A 21,997-nucleotide genomic window follows, 5' to 3' on the forward strand; every position below is an offset into this window, starting at 1 on the left:
GGCCTCATTGAACAGCCACCGTGGCGCGGTCCTGTCGGGTCCTGTTCAGCGCAGATTTTGGTGTCTGAAATGCCACCTTGTCTGGCCTAACTCAGCACAAAGCTCAAACTTGCTTTTAATTTAAAGGCAGGAGCGTGGCTGAACCGGGACTGTGGACACGAGTCTGAGGGTGAGGGCATGAGAAGCCTTTGACTTGCTGGGTGGTTTCCATGGCGTGGAAATGCCTCTGTAATTGCCACGCACACAACTAATAATACAAGTAGCACTGTAGCTAGGAAGCAAGAGAAAAACCCCTATGCAAGTGCGGAGGCAATTGGTGTCATACTGCTGAGAACTTCCCATCTCTATTTCAGCAGCTGAGATCACCTGACATTTGCTGGAGTAAGGTATTTGAAATAATGCAGAGGAAAAAAGCTAGTTTGTATTGACTGATAGGTACATCTCTTTGGAAAGATTTACACTCCTGAGCAGCCCAGCAGAAGTAAATCTTGTTAACTTTGAAGATGTTTTCATTTCATCTTGTTAAGGATATCTGCCTTGGGCGGGGGGGAGGGGGGAATAAAGAGAATTTACAGAAACAAATTCATGTTTTTCTCCCTTCTAAACTAACATGCCGAGTGCTGCCACTGCCTTGAGGTTACTGCAGAAGGGAGTTGCTGAAGTGACTCCTTCAGCCTTTGTAATTTCGTACGGTAACAACCGACCACTGCCACAAAGCAGGGGGACAGGAAGATGCTCTTGCCATTTTGCAGAAGCGTCTGTTTGTTTTAGATGTGCGCTAACTCCCCACGTGTGAACTTTGCTGTGGGAGTGGAGATGAGCACAGCCTCCTGACGCAAATAAACAGAATGAGTAAGCTGTGAAACAAAGGCAAATTGAGTGAAAGAGAAAAAACAAGTGAACGCAGACAGCAGAAAACCAAGGCAGGTGCCTCCTGATAATAAGTGAATCCAAATGACAAAGGGAGGATTGCTGGCTGCCTGGCATCTCTGCATCTGCACTAGCAAGTTGAGCACCCACATTTTATAGAGCTGCTGGTGATGTGATGCTGCTGCTCTGAATGGACTTCTCTCTGTCAGTTCCTCCCCTTGATCATAAGCCACAACTGGCTCTCAGCTATTTGATTTCTCTTGCCCCCTGCTAGCCACTCCACATCCAGCATGGACTCCCTGGGGAACCTGGCCTGGACCACAGCCTCTCTCTCCTGCCTCTTCCCACCCATTAGAGCAGCTGTGCTGCTGGCTGGACGGAGAAAGAGATGACTTCTCTGCGAGGACACTGATGCCTCTGGACAGCACTTGCTGTTCTGCTCTGCCGTGCCTCACCTCGTTCTGACACTACAGGGGCAGCTGACTTTGCTGGGAGGTGCAGTTACTCAGAAGAGTGTGTCCTCTAACAGAGTAGAGGCAAGCTCTGTAGCCTTTGGGGAATAAAGGGAAATATAGTAAAAATTCAGCTCTGCAAATCCATGCCTCCAGTAGGCTGGGTATGTTCAAGCTGCATAAATGATGTATCCCCAGACCTGGAAGCAATTTTCTTTACTATGTCAGTAGGTGTCTTCTAGAGATCCTGGAGTGCTTTGGTCAAGAGAGAGCAGACTGCCACCATTGGCCGCTCCTCATCAACGACAGCAGCATGGTTAGAAGCTGAGCTGAGGGAGTGCAATCGCTGCTCGTAGCAGGCACTAGCATCCCTCTCTGGATGCCCCCATCCTGCACGTACCCCCATGAGGCAGTCCTAGGAGGTTTAACTGCTGGTGGCAGTGTCTGAGCGGGCTAGGGAACCTCACTGATTTCCAAAAGGGAGCTCCTATGGAGTTGGGGAGTAGCAGAACAGCACACAGCCTAAAGAAGAAAAGAGCCCAGCCCAGCTGCTGTGGGGTGCTGTTACCTTATGAAACGTCAGGCAGTCCTTGTTTTCAGTCTTATCCCTGCTCCTCAGGTCAAAGCTGTAGAGTGCTCTGCCAAGGGGTGCTGGCAGGGGCAGGTGCTTGATGACTTGCACGGAGCTGGCTGGGAAAACGCCGCTGATCCCATTGACCTCCCCCAGATACCAGTTCTCGTCCAGCTGACGGAGCAGCATGATGATGTCCCCCTTGTTGAACCTTAGCTCCCCCGGGTTGTGCCCTCGGTAGGTGTACAGGGCCTTGGCTCTTGGGACCTGTGGGATGAGAAACAGCCCTTGCAGTTCATCTGTGACAGCAATACTCACCATAGACAGAATTCCCCAAAAGCTTTCCCCAAAAATAATTACTGGGAAAAGTTTAGAGGTCTAAGGCTTAAGCATGCATTTGCTGGGATTAACTACCCACATCCTTTCTTGATTTGTTTTTCTAATGAAGACAAGCTCCAAAATACTTATGCTAAATTTCTATCAAGACGAAAAGCAGGCTGAACTTGTTTAAGAATATTAAGAAACAATTAATGCCTTAAACTAGTCTTCCCGTGGGATCTTATTGCCTGCTATATGGCCTCCTCTAATACAATGCCTATTTTAATGAACCCAAGTATTTCTATTTCAGAATGACCGGAGGTCTCGGCCATCGTCCAGCTTCCCTGGCGGCTGTCACCTGCGGTGGCCAACTGTGCATGTCTGCGAGAACGTGGCAAGAGCAAGGTGAGTGCAGGTTACTGCTCTCCTGTGGTTATCGCCCTGCTGTAACGCTGTGATTTTATTTCTGGGTTACAGGAAGACAGGCTTCTTAATATTGCTGTTTCAGTATAATATGAGAAAGAAGAGATATACCAAACCCAGAAGAGATGAGGGAACTTTACTGTCTTGACTCTCATAAAAATGAAACTACAGAGTTCACTTAAAATAACTGCTTTACTGACACTTATCTATACTCAAAACCTCAATTTAATACACAGTGCAACAGATCATTTAGACAGCTGAATAAATCCACAGCTGTCCCTAGCCCGGTGCTGTGAACCCACGCAGTACAACTCGAGGGCAGCCTGAGGGGTGTTTTTCCTGGGAGAAGTGCAGATACGCCACCCTTTTCTGTGCTCTGTGTAGCTGTTCTAGGTATGTGTTTGGGGGGTCCTGTGCACTGGAAATCAGCAACACTGAAAGGCTCAATCTTTACGTACTTGTGCTAAAGACAAGGTGGAGATACCTTTAGCATGTTTGCTGGATTAGAGTACTGCATCCCACACAAGTGCATCCTAGAACAAATACGCAACTTGAGTGTATTGCCATTTGCAACATCGCAGTTGTGTATGAAATGCAAAACACCGCGTGTTAAGCTCTGTCCCGCTGGCCTATTGGCTGGAGCTGAATGCTGCTCCTTTAAATGCTGGTCGGCCCTGAAGCGGCCAGGCAGCTCAACCAGGTGATCACTGCGGGTCCCTTCCAACTGGAATCCTGTCCTGTCCCGTCCTGTTCTGTGTGTTTGAACGCTGTGAGGTGTGCCATGCTCACAGGACAGGCTGCCAGTGGACCCATCGTCCCGTCATCTCTGCAGACAAGTTAGAAATAAAAGTTGGAAGAACAAATATCCTCACGTGTGTTTGTGGAGCCTCGATGGCTTAATGATGCCATTCTAGCACGGGCCTCTGTCAGTACGCAGCGTTTCTGTGCCGTACTGGGGGAGTGGGCCATCCAGCCTCACATCCAACTGGAAGCAGCAACCAAGATGATGCGCTTGGCTCTGCTGCACAGTGCGCCACTGGGAGAGTTTCCTTCTTTGCTGGAGGCAAACAGTGACTGTTTTTGGCATGAAGACAGACAGCTGTAACTAAACTATTATCTGAACTGTTAATGCTGCAGATATTGCTGTTTCCTTGAACTGTACCAGATTCTCAGCTTCACTAATATCTTGCGTTGTGGTTCATTTTCTTTGATTAATTTTGAATAACTGTTCCTCTGATTCTCATTGCAGGACCTTCACTGCAATTGGTAGGAATCTGGAAATAAAGAACAGATCCATTTTCTGGTTTCTGCCTGCTTTCCAAGACATGGCAGCAGCTGCTTCAAAGGATTCCTTGGACCAAGAGGGGAATCCTTGAATTTGGAATGGGAAAGTAGTTTTAAGGGTCCTGGCTGCCCCTCCTGTGCTGGTCGATGAGATAAAAACCCCATCAAGTGTCTCCTGGGCACCTGCAATGGAGGCAGCCACGGCTCTGCACCTCTGCAGCGTGGGAGTCTGTGCTCTGCCGCAGGGGTGCCTGCCCTCACCGCAGTGGTGCCTCTGCACACAATGCACCCCTAAAGTTTAAGTGAAAATAAACCACATGCTGAGCTCTGTTTCTGGCCTCTATTTAGCTGCATGAGGTACATGCTGAGAAACTGGGAAGCTCTGATTGTCCACAGCTCCAGAACCTCCATCAGTTTTAAGCAGAGGTGCCGGTGCCCAGGTCAGCCAGGGACAAGAAGCTTTTCTGCTGCTTCTGTGCCAGTCTGCAGATTTACATTGTCCTTCCCCACTTTTTAGGATTTGTAATGTCACGTGTGGGAACTGCAGGAAGAACCTTTGCGGATGGCCGAGGAGCTCCATCGATGGCCAAGTGCTTCAAACCCAGCTCTCTCCAGCTCTGGTCTGCTGGCTGAGATGTGTGGGCACCATGGGGAGCTGGTCCTGTCCCATGAGAGCTGTGCTGCGCCAGGTGTGAAGGGGATAAAGGGGAGCGTGCTGGGGGGGTGATGGGACCCAGGGCTGCTGGCTCTGCAGCTCCTGTGGGTGGATTTTTGTCTGTCAGCTGCCAAGTGCTGTGGCCTTTGAGCAGGACCCTGCATTGCAGTTTTTCCAAGCCATAGTCACCAAACCCCTGCCGACCTCATGGGAGATGGCACATTTGTACCAGTGACCCAGTCAGGCTTTTCCAACCTTCTTCTGTGGAAGGTCATAAACCCATTTCCCTAGGTCTGCCTGTGTCAGTGCCCCGGGCTTGGGCAGGATTTCTGCAGGGCTCACGCCCCCATCAGCCACGTTTGGGAGGTCAGGAAGGTGGAAGACAGAAACTTGATAGAAGTTTCCTGAAGTGTGGAAAAGATCAAATTTTTCATGGAAATGATCTAGGTTTTGGAAAGATAACATCTTCCAGCACTCTGAAATACTGATGCTTGATAGGAAAAAGGAACCAAGAAGAGAAAAATGTCATGTACCGTGTTTACTTCAAAGCACTTGAAACAGGAAGCAATTAGTTTAATGTTTAGTTCTAATTAACACATGTGCTAGTAGTAAAGACGTGCACTCGGCTTAGTGACACTGAAAAGTACATTGCTGGAAAAAAAAGAAAATTATGAAAGTGAGACTGTGGCTAGCGCTGCTCTCCATCAGCCCCCCGAGCACGTATGGGACGTGGGGACCGTGTGCCAGGATGGGAATGCTCCTTGCAGACGTGGGCCTGGCGGCCACGCTTCCTCACACACAGAAACAGGCTGTGGGAATACAGCATCACGGGAGGACCATTCTCCTTCGGAAAGACTGAGCTGACAGACTCTCTGGTGTGAACCAAGGACAAGGAACACAGAAAGAGACTCTTGATTGCCTCAGGAGCAGCCAGAAAACAAACAGGACTCATGCAAACTGTGAAGCCAGGGCTTGTGAAGGAGGAGCGCAAACGGACGGGGATGATGAGAGTATGGTTGCACAGCAAAATAAAGCAAAACATAAAAGGCATCAGGAACGAGTTATGGAAATGTATTAAAAGTAAGAGAAACTCTGAAATGAAAAGCATGCCTGTTACTAACTGGGAAAAGTGAACAAGCAGTAGGGTGCTGAATCTGGAATATTCTTTCTTCAGCAAGAAAAAGGATGGCACAGGCGGGCAGGCTGGAATAAATAACTGAAAACTAGGTAGGATAGGCGTGCTGGTGACATCAGGGCTGGCTGAAATTTGCCTCTCCTGCTTGGATGGATGGGCTGTTTCTTCCTCTAACCATGGTCACAACCTTCCTTTCTTCACTTTTCATCCCACTTCCATGCTCTTCCAATCTCACAGCCATTCTGTTTTCAGGTTTCCATTTAAGCCTGGTTTTCTTTCCTGTCACCATTTCCTGGAGCTTGCAGACCACTGACATAATCTTACGCCTCGCTTTATAGACCAGAACGCTTGTATTCAGTCATTGAAATTTGTTGTAAAACTTTTGTGGATCTAAGTGATTAACAGTTAATGCCTACATGCTGCTTTAGCACCCAAAAAGTACTCAGAAAGTTGGTCTTTTGGGGCTTGCTAGTAATTTCAAACACTTAAAAGGTAACGCAGGTATATTCCTTCACAGATGTTTTGCTCAGGAACTATTGTGATGTTGGTGGCCCTTTGATCTGTACCACTTATTCCCTGCTAAAGCTCCCTGTACTCCAGAGAAGGGCTCTGCAGTTCCCCATATTTGGGGTGGGGAACCTCAGAATTGTTTCGAAGGGATGAATGGTGTTATGAAGAGATCTGGAGATTTATATTAGATATTAGAGGAAATCCTTCCCCATGGGGGCGGCGAGGCGCTGGCACGGGCTGCCCAGAGCAGCTGTGGGTGCCCCATCCCTGGCAGTGCCCGAGGCCAGGCTGGACGGGGCTGGGGGCAACCTGGGCTGGTGGCCGGTGTCCCTGCCTGTGGCAGGGGGTTGGACTGGGTGGTCTTTAACATCCCTTCCAACCCAAACCATTCGATGATTATTCCACAACTGGATGTGCATTTCTAGTTGTATACAACAGGGAAAAGCTGTAATCACAGTGGACTGTTTCAGCACTTGATGACTGACATTTTCATAGTTACATATTCTTTGTAACTGCCAAAATATTTTTTTCTAATATTTTAATAGTCTGTTAACAGCAAAAATCAATGTAATTTAACCAAAAAGGAGAAGAATTTAAAGAAGCCATAGCAATACAAAGCATTTTGCTTTGGAACCAATTGAAATTAACTTGAAATGAAGGTTTTAATGATCTTCATAAAAAATAATAGTAAATAATTCAAGTAATTTTTAAGGCCCAAGTAATTTTTTTCACAAGTCTATCTTTGTTGCTTTTTTTAAAAAAAAAGTTCTTTGTCTGTTCAGATACTGAGCCAAAAATATCCCATTGATTTCCCAACTTTACTTAGGACATAAACCAAGCTTTTATCTATCCACATGGAGCAACCAGTGTGGTTTTCACTGTACTTTTCACTTTCCTGCTTTGCAGGCCTTTCACAAAGTAGTCAAGCTGAAGTTTTCAGAAGGGCGTACATCAGGGTCACTGTTTTCTAATGTGTTCCTAAGATGTAGAAAAGACAAAGAAAAGCAGCTAAACCCCCTGCAGCAACTGCGCGGTGTGTGCGTGGGGGCAGCCAGCAGAAGCCCTCCGCGGGAGCTGAGCTCATTGCTTATCTCTCCTCCTGGGGCTGAAACAGGCTGCTGTAGGCGCATCTCAGACCTGATTTCTTTCTCAGGCTTTGGCTGGTTTCTGTCCACTCCTGGATGTATAAGATCCTCTACAAGGCATCTGTTTCGCTTTATTTAAAGTAGGTTAATTGCAATGACAGAAACTGGGGTGCTAATTAAAGCTGGTGATAAAGACAAGGTGTGCCTGGAGGTAGATCGCTCTGGGCTAAGGGCAGAGGGAGAGGCTTTCCCAGGAGAGGACACAGTCGTGGGTGTGGGGTGAAGAGGGAGCTGCTTTGTTGTGATGGGTTTTTCTCCCGTTAGCATGTCCAGTTGCTTTTTGTTAATCCGAGGCAGCATTTTATTTCAGCAGGGTGGTAGCTGCAGCAAAATGTTCAGCCAAACACTGTAAATATTAGCAGCTCCCTTGCTGCAGAGTTCAGCACCTGTTTTTAAATTCATTTGGGAAAACACTATGAGAAGTTCCGTGAAAAACTCAGCTAAAGGCTGTTGAGAAGTTGTGTAGAATATTTGCTGCCCTGTAGCAGAGAGGCAGCAACTACAAAGAAACATCACCAGTGAACAGAACAGGCTCTTTTCCCGTGATGCCATGCCATACTGCAGCTCTAGTAGCAATGCTAAATTAAATAAATGAGAGGGAGAGAGGAGAGTTTTTCACGTACTCCTATGTGAAAGCCTCTAAAATCAGTGGGAAGCTGAGCAGAAGAAGGGAATGCCATAGTACATCAGATTGCCCACTGGTACTTTTCAGGCTGTCAGGCAGATGGAGACCAACAGGATGCTTTGCCCAGACCTTTGGGCCAAGGGCAGCCGATGGTCACGAACCCAAACCCCTGTGGGTTTTGGTGCTGAGGAAATGCTTTTTTTCCTGCCTGTGGTGCCTTTGATGGCTGCAGAGAGCCTTGCCTCTCCCTCTCTCTGTCTTCTAGGCAGTTGTAACATTTTTCAACGCTGCTACGTTTTTTTCAGATTCCCCCCCTCCTCTGTGTTCTTCTCTGTCATGCCCAAGTGAGACATGACCCTGCCCCCCGGAGGTATTTCAGTCTGTCGGAGCAGCTAGAGCCCCCTTGCCACGGGGCTGCCTGCAGAGCTGCTGGGAGAGCCCAGGTGAGAAGATGCAGCAGGTGAACTCGGGGATGTGGAACCAGAGACAGCCTCTTGCATTGGTGTGCTATGTGGTGCGTAGTGTCTAGGTGAGGTACTTTTCTGTCCTTGGCCGTACTGCCAGCAGGGATGGCCATGGCAGATGCATCTCAAAGTGTTGTCCCCATTCTTAGTGGATTTAAGGCCATTGAGGGAGAAAATATTTTTTTTTTCCTATTTTTGGCATTTGACATCAGCTGTGCTAGGGCAGCCATCCAATGCATCTGAGTCTCCCTCCGTACAAAACAAAGAAGCAAATTAAAAATATGTACATGTGTGTGTGAGGAAGCAATTCAAAGCATCTCTTCATAGCTGGGAGAAATGCACACTATAATTATCTTAAATGAGCTAGTTATAACTTCCTTATTATTGGCAGTGGATTAATGTAAGACCACACACTCATAGCACTGGTATTTAAAAAAAAAAAAAAAAGAGAGAGAGAGAGAAAGAAATGTGTGAGGCTGGCTGGGGTGGTGGTCACCAGGGAGAGACATTAAAAATTGTCAGCGTAGGAGGAAAGCAAAGCCAGGGAGTGCAGCGGAGAGATTTCTGATGGAGGCTGTGAATGCCTGTAAACCTTGTCCCAGGTGACTCCATTTACCCACCCCCCCCCAAGGAGCAGCATGGCCCCGTAGTGACACTGTCCCTGCACAAGCAGACCGCGCCGCTGCCTGTGATACCCCGGGCTGAGCATGAGCACAATGCCATAAACCTCCCTGCACCTGGGATTCATTTACTCCTTCACCCATTTCCAAGCAAGGCTCACTGCAAATGGCTTCAGCGAGACACAGCTAACGATGCTGGGTGGGACCCCTCTGATTCCCAGATGCTCTGAGTTCACCAGCATCCATGACTGTGTAGATGGACATATGGGATGAGTGACAAATTAATCCTTGGAATAGCTTATGGCTGTTGATGTCCAGGGGTGCTTCCTTCTGATTTTCTGCATGCTGAAGGGAGAGCAGCAGGAGCTGTTTTGGCAGGAGCGTACCCCAGAGCAGGGCACCCCTGCTCCTGCTCCGCTGCCCGGGAGCAGCACTGGAGCTGGGACCCCAGCCCTTGGCAGGCGCCCTGCTGGCTCCGGCAGGGGAGGCAGACACATGGGGCTGAGGAGGCTGCTGGTAGGTGGATCAGGAATGGCCTCAGACGGGTTTGGACCTGCACCCAGGTGGTTTCCCAGCTCTGATTTTCATAACTCCACACAGGGAATGCCCTGGAGTGGCTCTTCGCTGTGCCTCGTCCCTCGAAGGCAGACAGCCACCACAAGCATGTGGTCTCCTCCCCCACTGGCTGAATGTCTTTGCAGTAAATACCGAGGGCCTGATCCTGATCTGGGTTTCATGGGTGTTGCCCCATGTGCAGGGAAGCAGTCACCCCCTCGGACCCTGTGCGGGAGAAGCAGCCCAGGTGTGGGATGCCTGGGAGCCCCGGTCCCCTGAACTGGAGCAGCGGCGGCACTGCCGGGCTGTCCCACCCTGGAAGAAGCTGGTTGACCAGAAACTGACCCAGGACACTGCAGGTGAGCTGTGACAAGCCGGGCCAGCCCCACTGCATCACCTGGAAGGTCTGAGGGGATGGAGAAGATGCAGAGGGGAGATGCGCCCGTCCTTGGTGCACGGTCCACGGAGCCCACATGAGAGGCAGCTCAGCCCCGTGCTCTGCACGAGCTCTGCCTTCCCCTCCCACCCCCGGCACTGCGTTATTTGTGCAAAGAGCTAAACAGCTGTGCTGTGCAGAGGCAGCGATATTCCTGTAGATACACGATTTCTGTAACACGTAACAGCCTCCTTGAGAGGAACAGTTTATTTCTAGGATAGCGCCAGGAAGAAAAGAAATCCAGTCCTGGATGTCTTCCAGTTCGATTTTTCCCCCACTAGGTACTGTGGGTTCAGTTTGCAGGTGTTTTTTGATTACTTTTTATTTTGGAGCAGGACTGGTGTCAGTCGGAGGGGACTGGCACATGGGTGTGCTGCACGAGGTGGCATCAGGATTCACCAGGACTTGCTTTTTGGGGAAGCATGTTGAATTGGGTCCTGCAAGCCTCTGAACTCCATTGCACCAGCTCTACGCCTAGAAGCAGGAGTCCAAGTACAGCCTAACAGTAAAATTGTACTGAGGTGCTCGAAAGAACTTCCCACTCCAACACCAAAGGATGGAGAAGGCTCTTCCTACCAACCCTATAAGAACTGCGTGGTGTGAAGAGGTGGTATGTGGTAGGTGAGGGCACATTTCATTCCCAAGATCCACAAGCGAGTGCTAGAGGTGTACCAGCGCGGCTAAAGAAATGTTACGAGTATCTCTGCTCTCGACTGGGCCCAGAGTGACCCATCCAGCTCTGCACAGAGATGCTTGCATCTTCAGTGCGGTGACCCCCACAGTGCAGGGACAGGCTGTTCCACAGCACACATGGAAACATCTAGAATACTCAATGCATGAAGGAAATGGAAAGCTTGTGTGCTGACCCCGCCATGCGGGCGGTGAGGGCAAGATGGCCAGTGGTCCCCATGCTCAGGCACGGTACATGTTACCAGAGGCTAGTGCTGTGCCAGGCACTGTACAAGCACAGCAGATTCCTGCCCTGGAGAGCCGGCAATCTAAGAGACTGTGCAGATGAGGGTTGGGGTGATGGTGGAGGTACTCTCCCTGCGTTACCTGCGGGGATAGTACCAGGGGAGTGTGAATGACTCACCTAGAGGCAGAGAGCAACTCCAGGACAGATCTGAGAGCACAGCCCAGGCCACGCTCCTGATGAGCAGTGATTTACACACCATGAATGGAGAACTGGTTATTACCTACGCTCTGATGCCAAAGGACATGCTGGCTTTTCATAAAGAGATAATCAACAACAACTGCCATACATTTTGATTACTAACTTCTGCAAGCCGCCTTCAGCATCCTGCCACCGACTGCCCACATTTCAATGGGATGAATGAGCCCCACATCGTCTCCTTTGTGTACTCAGTTAGCACAGTTTCAGGGCTCTTTAGGATCCAGTTGGATGAAAAGAGCTGTCTGAATGTAAATTAATTGCCATTACAATTCTGTTTTTCTGCTTTTCAGCAGAGGCGATAACTTCAGCCTTGTCACAGAGAACAAAACCATCAGAAGTGAACTTGTCATTTCAATCTCTTCGTATAATTATATTCTGAGGATTCAGAGAGCTGGGTGGTTTCTGCATTATTTCTCCCCTCAGGAGGATTGCTCCCATCTTCCAAGCACAAGCTGACTGAGTGCACCAGGGAGAACAGAGTTAGTCCCCTCCCGCTCACGTTGGTGCTGGAGCTGACCGGACCTGCCCCGTTCCCTCTGGGGTTTGCCAGGACGTGAGGCCAGCGCTGGTCATGGCTAAAGCTGGTGGCCCTCCTGCACCGTGAGCCAACAGGCCGGCATGGGGGCAAGCTGGAGGTGTCAATTGTACGGAGTTAGCTGGGTGTGGAAAACAGCGTCTTAAGTTACAGGTGTAAGTGGGTGTGATTTACAGACTGAGGAGATTAAAGCAGCTGAAGGAGTCTGCAGAAGCAGGTATTGGAGCCTGTTGCTGAGGGTGCTGGGGCTGGTTTCTGTGCTGCAAAGTCTGTGCATCGTGGGCGCTGGTGGCGGTGAGCGGGAGCCCTCCCACCGCCTGCCAACTGACCCCCTTTGGTGTGACACGGCACCAGGGCTGCTGCCGCTTCTGAACTTTGCCTGTCCTAACTCTGGCTTTGCACTGCAGGGATGAGACGGAAAATGGGGAAGAAGATTGAAGAAAATACGGAGTACCTTCTGTCACGGAGAGGCCCAGTGGGTGCCCTGTTGGTGATGGCTGAGGTGCTGCCGCAGGCGCCCAGCCTGAGAGGGTGCCTGGCTGCCTGCCGGTGGTGTCCCCATGGCTCTGCGGGAGGACAGTGCTGGGTCAGGCTTCCCTTTGCCCCAAGAGGGGTTCAGGTGGGCAGGAGGGGTGCCAGGGGCACAAGGCAGGAGCTGTTCAGTGGGAGGGGAGAGGGCAGCCTGGCTCAGGGCATGGCAGGGTGATGCTGGGGACCAGCGTTTGAGCTGCAGTGTCTGCACGAAACCTTTTTGCACCTCTTCCACTCATTGCTGCTATCAGATGTTTTTGTCTCTGCTGCAGTCAGCAATCTCGGGCAGTGGTTGAGTTGTGTGTCATGGTTTTAAGCCGTGCAGAAAACAAACTGTGTCAGCCCTTGGCGTGCCCGGTCATGATGCTCTGCCTCAGCACCGCAGTTCTCAGAAGTGGCTGTTTACTGTGCAGGGAGGAAACCTGCATCCCGCTCCCTCCTGCTGCTGCTGAGCCCTGTCCCTGCCAACGCGTTGCCCTGCCTGCGTTGGGGACGGGTGCCGTGGCCACTGCTGCTCTCCCTGGCCTGGCAGCACTGCTGCCCTGCTGGTGCCCTGTGCCTTCCGACTGCCCAACAGCCCAGGACTGGGTTTTCATAGTATTTCAAGGAAGTCCTTAATTAGTGATGGTACCTCTCTCCATTAGCCTGCCACCTCCACTTAGCAGCCATTTTGATGGTAAATTAACGGCTGTCATGAAGTGATGGCCGCTAGCTGGGCCTTGCCTCAGCTGTAGGCTGAGCCCAGGAAGGACACTGTCCACCTGGCCTTGGGCGTCCTCATCTTGCCCAGACATGGGGCTGGGTGAGGGAGCTGCTCTCCCCTTCCTTACTTCCATCTCCTCGGGAGACCGACTGACTCCGCAGCCCAGTTACACACGCTGCGCGCCAGTGTGGTTTCCCAGCAGGTGAGGCTTGCTCTTTCCTCCCTGCAAAGCCAGTGAGAAATTCTGGGCCCATCAGTTGTTCATGGCCCAAAGGAAACCCCCTTAAAGGGGTTGGATGGCCAAAGGACGCGCCTGTCTCTTACAAACAAGATCATAAACTTTGTCCCCTGTGCCGACATCAAAAAAACGGAGGTTCCCCAAATCAGGGTAAGCGCAAATCTCCACCTACAAGCTCCTAGGGAAAAGGTTTTCTTAAAAAAAAAAAAGGTCATAGTTCTTTGTTCATTTGCCCAGTGCCTTGCTCGTGGGCTCCTGATGGTAAATGGAATTCCAATACCTGAAAATTAGTAGCAGCAGAACAAAGTCCAGTGTTCAGTGCCAGCACCGCAGTTTTCCTACAGTGAAGCAGTGCCACAGTGAAGGGGGAGCCAGGCAAGGTACAGACGGCAGCAGTAAATGGGTTTTCTCCCTGCCAGGGTCCGGTCTCGCCTCTCCCAGGACATCTTTTATCTCCAGCCCCGGCGCATCGGCAGAGCTGCACATGAACGTGCCTCCTCCTCTCCCTTCCCTCCAGAGTGGAAAATTACAAACTGAGGCCAATGACCAACTTTGTGGACCCAGGGATGTTGTCCAGCCACCAACGGGGAAACTGCGAGAAGAGGAGGACTCTCAGAATTCCAGCCTCCTGCCTGACCACGATACTTAGCAGGTGAACACACATGCTGAGAAACCCTGCTGTTCTATTCCTGACTTGCCATCTGAGCCTGACTCATTGCCTTGGTAACAAATTAAAACACTTTCATGTGTTTGCAGCTCGGTACCTAATTTTGTAAAACCAGGGAAACTGGACCTTGTGGAGGTCCTTCGGCTTTCTCCCGCTCTGCGGTATCACCTGGGAGTGGCCCCGCGTCCCGCCTTGCTCATCCTTCGAAAGTATGGAGGGCTGTTTGCTGGTAAGTGAAACGGACCTGAATAGTCTTAAAACAATCACGCACCCACCCCAGCCCACTGCAGAGCCACCCTTACACCACCCTGTCCTGCCTGGAGTGCAACAGTGCCACCTCGCATTTACAGTGCAACTGGGTGTTTCATCCTTTGTCCCATCAAAACGGTGTTTTCTTTTTAAGCTTTCTGTAGGGAGCCTGACATAGCCCTCATCCCCTGACCCTGAGGCTGTGGCTCTGCCCCACACTCCTCTCCGAAAGAAACGAATGGCTCAGTCTCCTGGTGTAACACCAACTCGTTCTCGTGGCTGCAGCAGTGCTTGCAGCTACTGTGAAGCTTCCTGCTTCTGTGCTCCCAAATCTGTTGTTGCACGCACAGCTTTTGGGGCGTGTATTGTCAGGCAATCTATATCAAGGTGACTTCACTCTCACTTTGCAGTAGATAAAAGTGCTAAAACTACATGCAAAGGTGAAAAAAGGCATACGACAGTATCCTGCGCAAGGTGCAAGCCAGCCCTGTGCAAACAGCTCCTTAAGCCACACTCGGCATTTTTTTAGAATGAGACAAACCCCGATGGGATGTGGCTGTGGAGGAGAATTGGGGCAAGCCCTTTCTCCCAGAAGGCTGTAAGGCCAACAGGATTGTTTTAGCCAAATAAAGTGGCTCCACTTCCAGCTGAGGGACCCTGTGGCACAAGCAGCCAGAACCCACAGCACTGCTGGGCGAAAGGATGCTGCCCCTCTCCAGCAGAAAAGCAGCTGGTGACACCTGTTCAGTCAGAGCCAATGTGCCTGTGTAGAGTTTCTGGGTTTCTAACATCTGTGTAGTGCTTGTCCAGCCTGAGGTGATATGACATGCGTCATGAGGTCATTGCCGTGACTGCACAGGAACTACCGGGCTTTTTGCACAGCGAGTGGGTCAGGAAACATATTTGCCTCTGGGTGCAGACGTGAAGGTCGCTTTGAGTAAGGTTTCAAAAAGATCCAGCAATTCAAGTCCTGTCTGTCAAATTTGGAAAGGAGTTGGAGATGTTTGTGGAGGAGAAGAAAATATCAAGACACAGGCACTATATATAGACGTCCGTGTGAAGGTGGCGATGTTGGAGTGCAGTGTATTTTTATCCCAATAGAGGTGTTATCTGTCTATCTCCCATGAAATACTGGAGGGGGGTGTTACAGCACTGAGTTCATGCAAAGAGAAAACAGCCGAAGTCACAGTTAAATTTGTGTGGTCTGTGTTTTCCAAAGGCAAGATGTCATACTCGGGACTTTTCTCCTCTGGCTCACTGCCCTGTATTTGTTGCATGACAAAGTTCATCATCCAAGTAGCTGTTTAGTGGCCTGGATGGATTTTTGCCGTGTGCAGGGTATGGTTTAGGTTTGCTACTCATCAGAGAAGTACGGGAGTTTTGTGTATACCTCAGCACACACAATCTTTCTGTTCTCTCACGAGCAGCAAAGCCATGTTTAGCTTACATCGGGGTTGAGGCCAAATAAGAAGGATGCTTCAGCACAAGATGTAACCACATCTGGCACATGCCAGGGGCGGTTCCGAAGAGTTCAAAGGCTTCAGCGTAGATTAGTTACGCATTCACCTCCTAGCAAATCCTTTTATTCTTAAATTCCAGACAGTTTATTATGTGGAGATCCTGAAAATCCAAAGTCTTGTCCTCTGCGTAGATGTTAAATGATCTTAAAACCTGGCCAGACATCCCGGGAGCTGCTGCTGGGCAGTGCCAGCGGTCCCAGCACTGCACTGCCCAAGCGGCTGCTCCCACGGTGGCTGCTCAGGGCCCATCGGATCCCTGCGAAGCACAGCCTGTGCATCCATAACGCACATATGTGCCCACGTGCATGGACCCGGCATGTGCCCACCCCACATCAGCACATAGGAAGTGGATTCAAAAGGGATTTATATGCTAGAAAATAATAAATAGTTTGGGATGGGCTGTAACTAGAATACTCCCTGCTTTTTAAAGGACTGGCTGTGTGAAATTCCTGACTGAAAAATGAGTATTGCAGTACTGCTAATTCAGAGCTCTTCTGGGGCCTGCTTGCACTTCCCTCTCGGAATGGAATGAGTCCTTGGCTTGCTTGGTGATGAGGGGATTTATTTTACTTTTTTGTCTTCATGGATGCTCATGAGGATGAAGAGCAAAAAGCTGGCAAGGAAACATCTCTGCTGAGAAAAGAAACTTTGCTCAAAGTTGTGAATTTCTCAGCTCCATGGAGTAAAGGAAGTTTATTTATAGAATGGCTTCTTTGGTGAAAACAAAACATCCTGTATCCTGCTTTTGATGGCATATCTGGCTGCAGCGCAGCATGGTGCTCGTTAATTTTATTTGCTTTGTAGCACCAAGTGGTGCATAGTATTAGCAGTAATTAGCGGACTATGCAGATTGGGGCAGTCTTTCTTTGGAGAGCACACGACCTTCCACTGCAGTTGCAAATGAATACTGCATTTAAGCGTACCAAGGAAAGCAGTTGTGGTGGGATTAACTGTGGCGGAGCAGGATTGCACGATAGCTGTTCTCACTGTGATTCTTGACAAAAAGCATCTGTTCTGCCATTGGAATGGTTTGGAGGCCTCTGCTCACCCAGATTACTTCAGATGAACACCCTGCATGGAACTCTAGCACTCCGCAGTGTAGGGAGACCTTATGACTGCCTTGTCACTTTGCAGCACACAGGCACTTCCAGATGAGGCCCTGCTGCTGCCGGGTGAAGCACTGCTGTCACCGGGGGCCGGTTCAGGGGAGGCTCCGCATGCGTGAACACCCCACTGGAGCACGTAAAGTAACACCTAGTCCTGTCTGCGTGTAGTTATAACCACCAAAACGTGACTAATATGTTACATTCTTCACCTTGCAGCTGAGGATTCCGAAGTGTTTTATAATTCATTAACTAATTAAGTCTAAAAGCATTTCAGTGTAACGTGTTTTTATATCCCTTTGCTGGAGAGGCACAGGGAATCGGAGGGCTATCCCAGCGCCGCGTCCCCGCGCTGCAGGGAGCGGGGCCCCAGCCCCTTCACTGGCGCTCGCTAGCTCTGCCGATGCCCAGGAATTTGGTCTTAAAAGGGTTTTGGGAGCTGCAGACTGATGGATGTATGTAATGCCATTATGTAATATCAGCAACAAGTCCCCACCTGACCTGAGAACTAGTAAAAGAAATGTGAAACAGGTGAGAGAGAAGGAAAAAAGATGAGTGTATTTGTGCTTCTTTATCTACAGCTTGGGGAGGCGGGTTGGAAAACCTACAAACCTCATTTTCAGCTGAGATGCCGCCCGTCACGGCAGTGGCTGGAAGCTGTGGCTGTCCGATGGTGTGTCCCGTGCGCAAACGGCACCAGCAGCCCCTTGCCACTGCCCTGGGGAGCCGGTTTGCGGCGAGGGGCCTTGCTGGCCATGGCTCTGCTGCTGGCAGGAGCCGGCTGACACCGATGGAGCAGGGCCAGCTGCGGCGGAGACTACCAAGCCCCGCAGGTCACGACAGCCCAAGGACCGTGTTTACCCTCGCCCTGCTCTGCTGTGAACTCCGGCCACCACCCACCTCATGGGTGCTGAAGATGGGAGATGGCTGCTGGGCTGCGCTGTTGCCCACCCACCCCTACACCCCAGCACCAACAGCACAGCATCGCTCCGTGCCTGCAGGGACTGAGCTATGTCTTGCCTTAAGCTAAGGCATAATTCACAGCTGCCGAGGTGCATAAGGGAGAAACGGATGGCCACTTCCAGGCCACCCCAGGTTGCCCACCCAGCCCAGGCTCTGCCTCCGTGCGCGGGCAGCGTGCCTGCCTGCCTGCCAAGCTGTGGGCTGGGCAGGGCTCCCAGGAAAGGCACCCAGTTCCTGTGTCTCAGGGCCATGCTGCCCTGTTTCCCAGTGGGAAAACCTGAGAGGTGCCTGGTTTTGATGTGTGATCCATCCAAGACGCCTTATCGCTGCCGCAGAGGTTCCCTGGGATACGCACACCAGCTTGTGCCCACACGACCTAGGGGGTCAGCTCCGCCGCGATAGCCACACACGCGCACCCCTGTAGCGCAGGTGAGAAAACCTGTCCTATGTCTGCCTGGGAGTTTATAGCTCTGCAGTTGTGAAAAATGCTCTGAGAATTAACAGACGTTTAAGCAAAGCTTTTGAATATTATGAAGAGGTTTGTGGAGACATTGTACAGAAGAATAGTTTGGGTGGGAGAAATGGAAATCCAGGAATATTATGCAGGAAAGGTGAATCCACAAGTCAGTCTCTGCCCCAAATTCAATCTGAGCCAAACTCCTTTAACAGGTCTAATATCATGTCCTCATTATTTAAGAACAGCTTTTGTACTGTTAAAGAAAATGACAGAAACACCTTAGAATTTTAAAATCAGCCTAGTCTACTAACATAAAGTTGGTAAGTTAGTTGAGGTTAGTATTTTTGATTAGTAAACCCCAGAGTATTTTGCCATGGACATAAGCATCATTAGGTGTTCTCCTTCCTTTCCAATGGTGGGGGAAACTGAGGTGCAGCAATGGGAAATACCTTTCTCTGCCTCTAACAGTTACAGCTTTGCAATTACTGATTTAATTGCTATCATTCAAAAATTGTTACATTGCCTGAAAGTCAAAGCACCTGAAATGCCCCCCAAAAGTCAGAAACCACCTGAAAACTCCTAGGGAAAACAGCTGCTGTGAAGTTTTTGTAAGGAGAAGGGCAAGCTGGTTTTGTCTCAACCTGAGCGTGCAATTACTGCTGTGATGAACTTTAAATAGTCAAATACACAAGGAAATAGCAGACGGATTTGCAAACAAAATGATCTCTCTTACTTCAAACATTTCTGCAATACTGCTAACAGGAAAGTTTCATAGCTTTTGGCACACAGATAGAAAGCTTTCTATGCTTACAGAGAGAGTAAAGAACGTGGACCCTCCTTACCCCTTCCATGTGGATCCTGGGATTGGTCAGCAGCCGGTGCTGATGAAGTTGCAACCCCCTGGGGACTCTCCTGATGGAGGCAGGGGAGGACAGGACCCCTGACCTCTGGATTGAGCCAAACCTGGTAACGTTTTGTCCACACCTGACTCCATCCAGGAGGCGAATGAGGAGCAGGTTGGAGGGCAGCTGCTCGATGCTGCAAAGGACAAGGGTCCTGCACTCGGGGCACCTGAGCTCCTTCTGGGTTTTCAGGATCCTCTGCAGACAGGGCTTGCAGAAAGTGTGCTGGCAAGGTAGCACCTTTGCTGTGGCATCGAGCTTTTCAAAGCACACAGGACACTCCAACAGGTCAAGGAGCGCTATATCATCCATCTTCAGTGCAGAGCTCCGTCACGAGCAGAGCCATCCACATGCCCCATCCACTGGAGCAGGCTGATATGCCTTCCTGCGCCTGCAAGAACCACACCAAAATCCTGGGCTGAAACAGCTATCCTGCACAGAGGGAGAGGGAGGAGGGAAAAAAGAGCAGAACTTGACTGCTGGAGTATGTAATACATCCCACCTACATTGCAAAGCAGTGCCTCACCAGCCAATTTGCAAATGTATACTTTGCGCTCACATCCAAGTTTGAAGTGAGTCACTTGTGACTCAGTATGCGCGAGGGGACGACGTTTGGGCTGGCACCAGAGGCAGGAGCCCCAGGTCCTGCTCGCTGGGCAGACAGATCCCGCAGCTCAGATGGGGCGAGCTGGCTCCCCACTGCCGGCTGGGGCAGCGCTGGCTGCAGCAGGACAGGATGCTCAGCCTTACTTACACAGTACACAAAGTTGTCTTTAATGCTTCCTGGTCTGCGGATCATAACTGACACAACAGTAAAAAAATTGCCAGCTCAGGAGATAAGAGTCCACGATAAACATCAGACTGGACCTGTTCACACTGGGCTCCGGCTGAAAGCAGCCACTTGCTGCATACATCCCTCGCACACCTACATGCCGCCTCGTTTTTCAGATCAGTCCCAATTTAGCTTTCTCTCTACCCATTTTGACAGCAGTTCTATAAAAAGTCCTTCAAACACAAACACTCTCCGGAGGTACCTGGCAGAGACGCGAGGCACTCCGCAGTGCCATCCTCGCCCAGTTTGGCTGTCTCAGCTCTCTGAAGCAACCCAAGACGATTATTCCTCCCACAGCCTGAAGTCACTCAACCTGTTCAGCTCCCCCGGTGCTGCACGCTGGTTGAGACTGAAGTGCACACCACGTCGCGATTCAAGTCTGGACTTGCGGCAGCCATGCATCCCCACGGCGCAGAGGGATGCCCTGTGCCCGCCGCTGGCCAGCTGCTGGAGCAGCCACGTGTGCCAGACCTGACCCGGCCTCGGCCTTCTGCGCCCTCGGCACAGGGAGCAGCCCCTCCAGCTGCCGATCCCTATGGATGCTCGCCTCAACAGCAACCGCTCTGTGCGGCAAGAGGGAAAAGCCGAAAAGCATGCGTTTGTTAGCTGACTCCCTGTGTGACCTTCAGTGCCATCACGACGGGCTCCAGCAGCTCCTGGCTGTTCCCACTCCCGGGCTGGTGGGGCAATGGGTTCTGTGCTGGGGTGAGGTGGCCACAATGAGGTGCCAAGTGTGTCCAGCTCCTGCCACAGCTCCCCGCAGGAAATGTGCCCACACGCTGCAGTGGGACCCAAACCCAACAACAGCAGTGTGGGCTTTGCGCCTTCTCACCCCAGTGAGGCACTGGCTGTGGCATGGGAAGGCCAGGGGACATTTCATGGCATCTGTGATTTGCATTCACTTTATCAGCTGAATTCCTTCTTGAGGTCTGCCTTGCTCACACATACTGATGGATTGCCTAATGAGAGCAGCAGATGTAGTGAAGATCCAAGATAGTTTTCCTTATAATCCTTGCCATATCTCATTTGTATGTTTACAACCTACAAGTACGACAGATATTAAAGGAGGAGAGTTAAATCTGAAGGAATGGTTTCTCCTTGATCCTCTCACAGATAACGCTACCAGATTGCACATAACGTCCCTTCCCTTTTCGCAGGAGGACTCATTCAGAAGTACAGAGTGGAAATAGTTAATGTGATTTTTCAGAAGTTCCTCCCCCCCAGATCATGATTTTGTCAAAACAAAGGGGTTTTTTCTCTCTCTCTTTTTTTTAAAAAAATAGTGGCTATTTGCTAAATTAAAATGTTGACAAACATCTTCAGGATAATGCAAGAAACCAATGACCTCACTCTGTTTCATCTTGAGTTTCCTTTTACTTTGGTATTTCTTTGTAGTCTGTCATATGTTGACTTGTGCTTGGCTGACTGAGTGCACACTTTTTAATGAATGTTGCAAATAACATCATCTTACCTACTAGTATTTTTAAATGCAATGCGTGACATAAACTATATTGAAAACAAAGGTTTTTGAAGGTTGTTTTTCTTTCTTACATATTCTTCCATATTTGTGCTCTGTCATGTCATTAACACTCATGTCATATTTTCATCTGATTAGAAAGGAAACAGAATCATGAAATATTTTGCAGTGGGCACGTAGTGGTGGAAATGAAGTTGACCGGCTAGTTTTGTGCAAGCCAGTTAATGCTAATCTCTGATCAGATCTGTTTTGTGAGTGCTTCTTCAATTTTTCCTAAACTTTAAAGGCCAGTCTGCTTTAGTTGTGCTACCAAAACAACAGGCGGGACTGAAACTGCTGGGGAGCAGCGTGTGCATTTTGCAGCACAGTTCCTGGCAAATTCCCAAAGGAAATCAGTAGCTGCTGCCCGCACACCTGGCACCTCGGGAGGGCCCAGCCCAGGGAATCCAGCGGCGCTGAGTGTACTCGAGGGATCCGGGGGGATCCAGGGGGTCCAGAGAGCACTGTGCCTGCAGGGTGGCCAGGCCAAGGCAGCAGTTACTCTCTGGGCTCCTTGCAGGGCTGGGTCTTGCCCCTCAGTGCA

At 50.2% G+C, this 21,997-nt stretch overlaps 1 protein-coding gene across 1 annotated transcript in view; it reads right to left on the reverse strand.

Moving 5' to 3' along the window:
- Nucleotides 1–20,097, reverse strand: part of SH3RF2 (SH3 domain containing ring finger 2) — a 43,571-nt gene extending 23,474 nt beyond the window's left edge. The window contains exons 1-2 of the mRNA XM_080400664.1: nucleotides 19,046–20,097; nucleotides 1,891–2,160 (exon numbers count right to left, since the gene is read on the reverse strand). Of these exons, the coding sequence (XP_080256790.1) occupies nucleotides 1,891–2,160; nucleotides 19,046–19,417 (642 nt within the window). The 5' untranslated portion in view covers nucleotides 19,418–20,097. The remainder of the gene's footprint in view (nucleotides 1–1,890; nucleotides 2,161–19,045) is intronic.
- Nucleotides 20,098–21,997: the final 1,900 nt, after the last annotated feature.

The sequence above is a fragment of the Falco punctatus genome (assembly GCF_963210335.1).
Source record: "Falco punctatus genome assembly, chromosome: 8".
In the NCBI taxonomy this organism is placed as follows: domain Eukaryota; kingdom Metazoa; phylum Chordata; class Aves; order Falconiformes; family Falconidae; genus Falco; species Falco punctatus.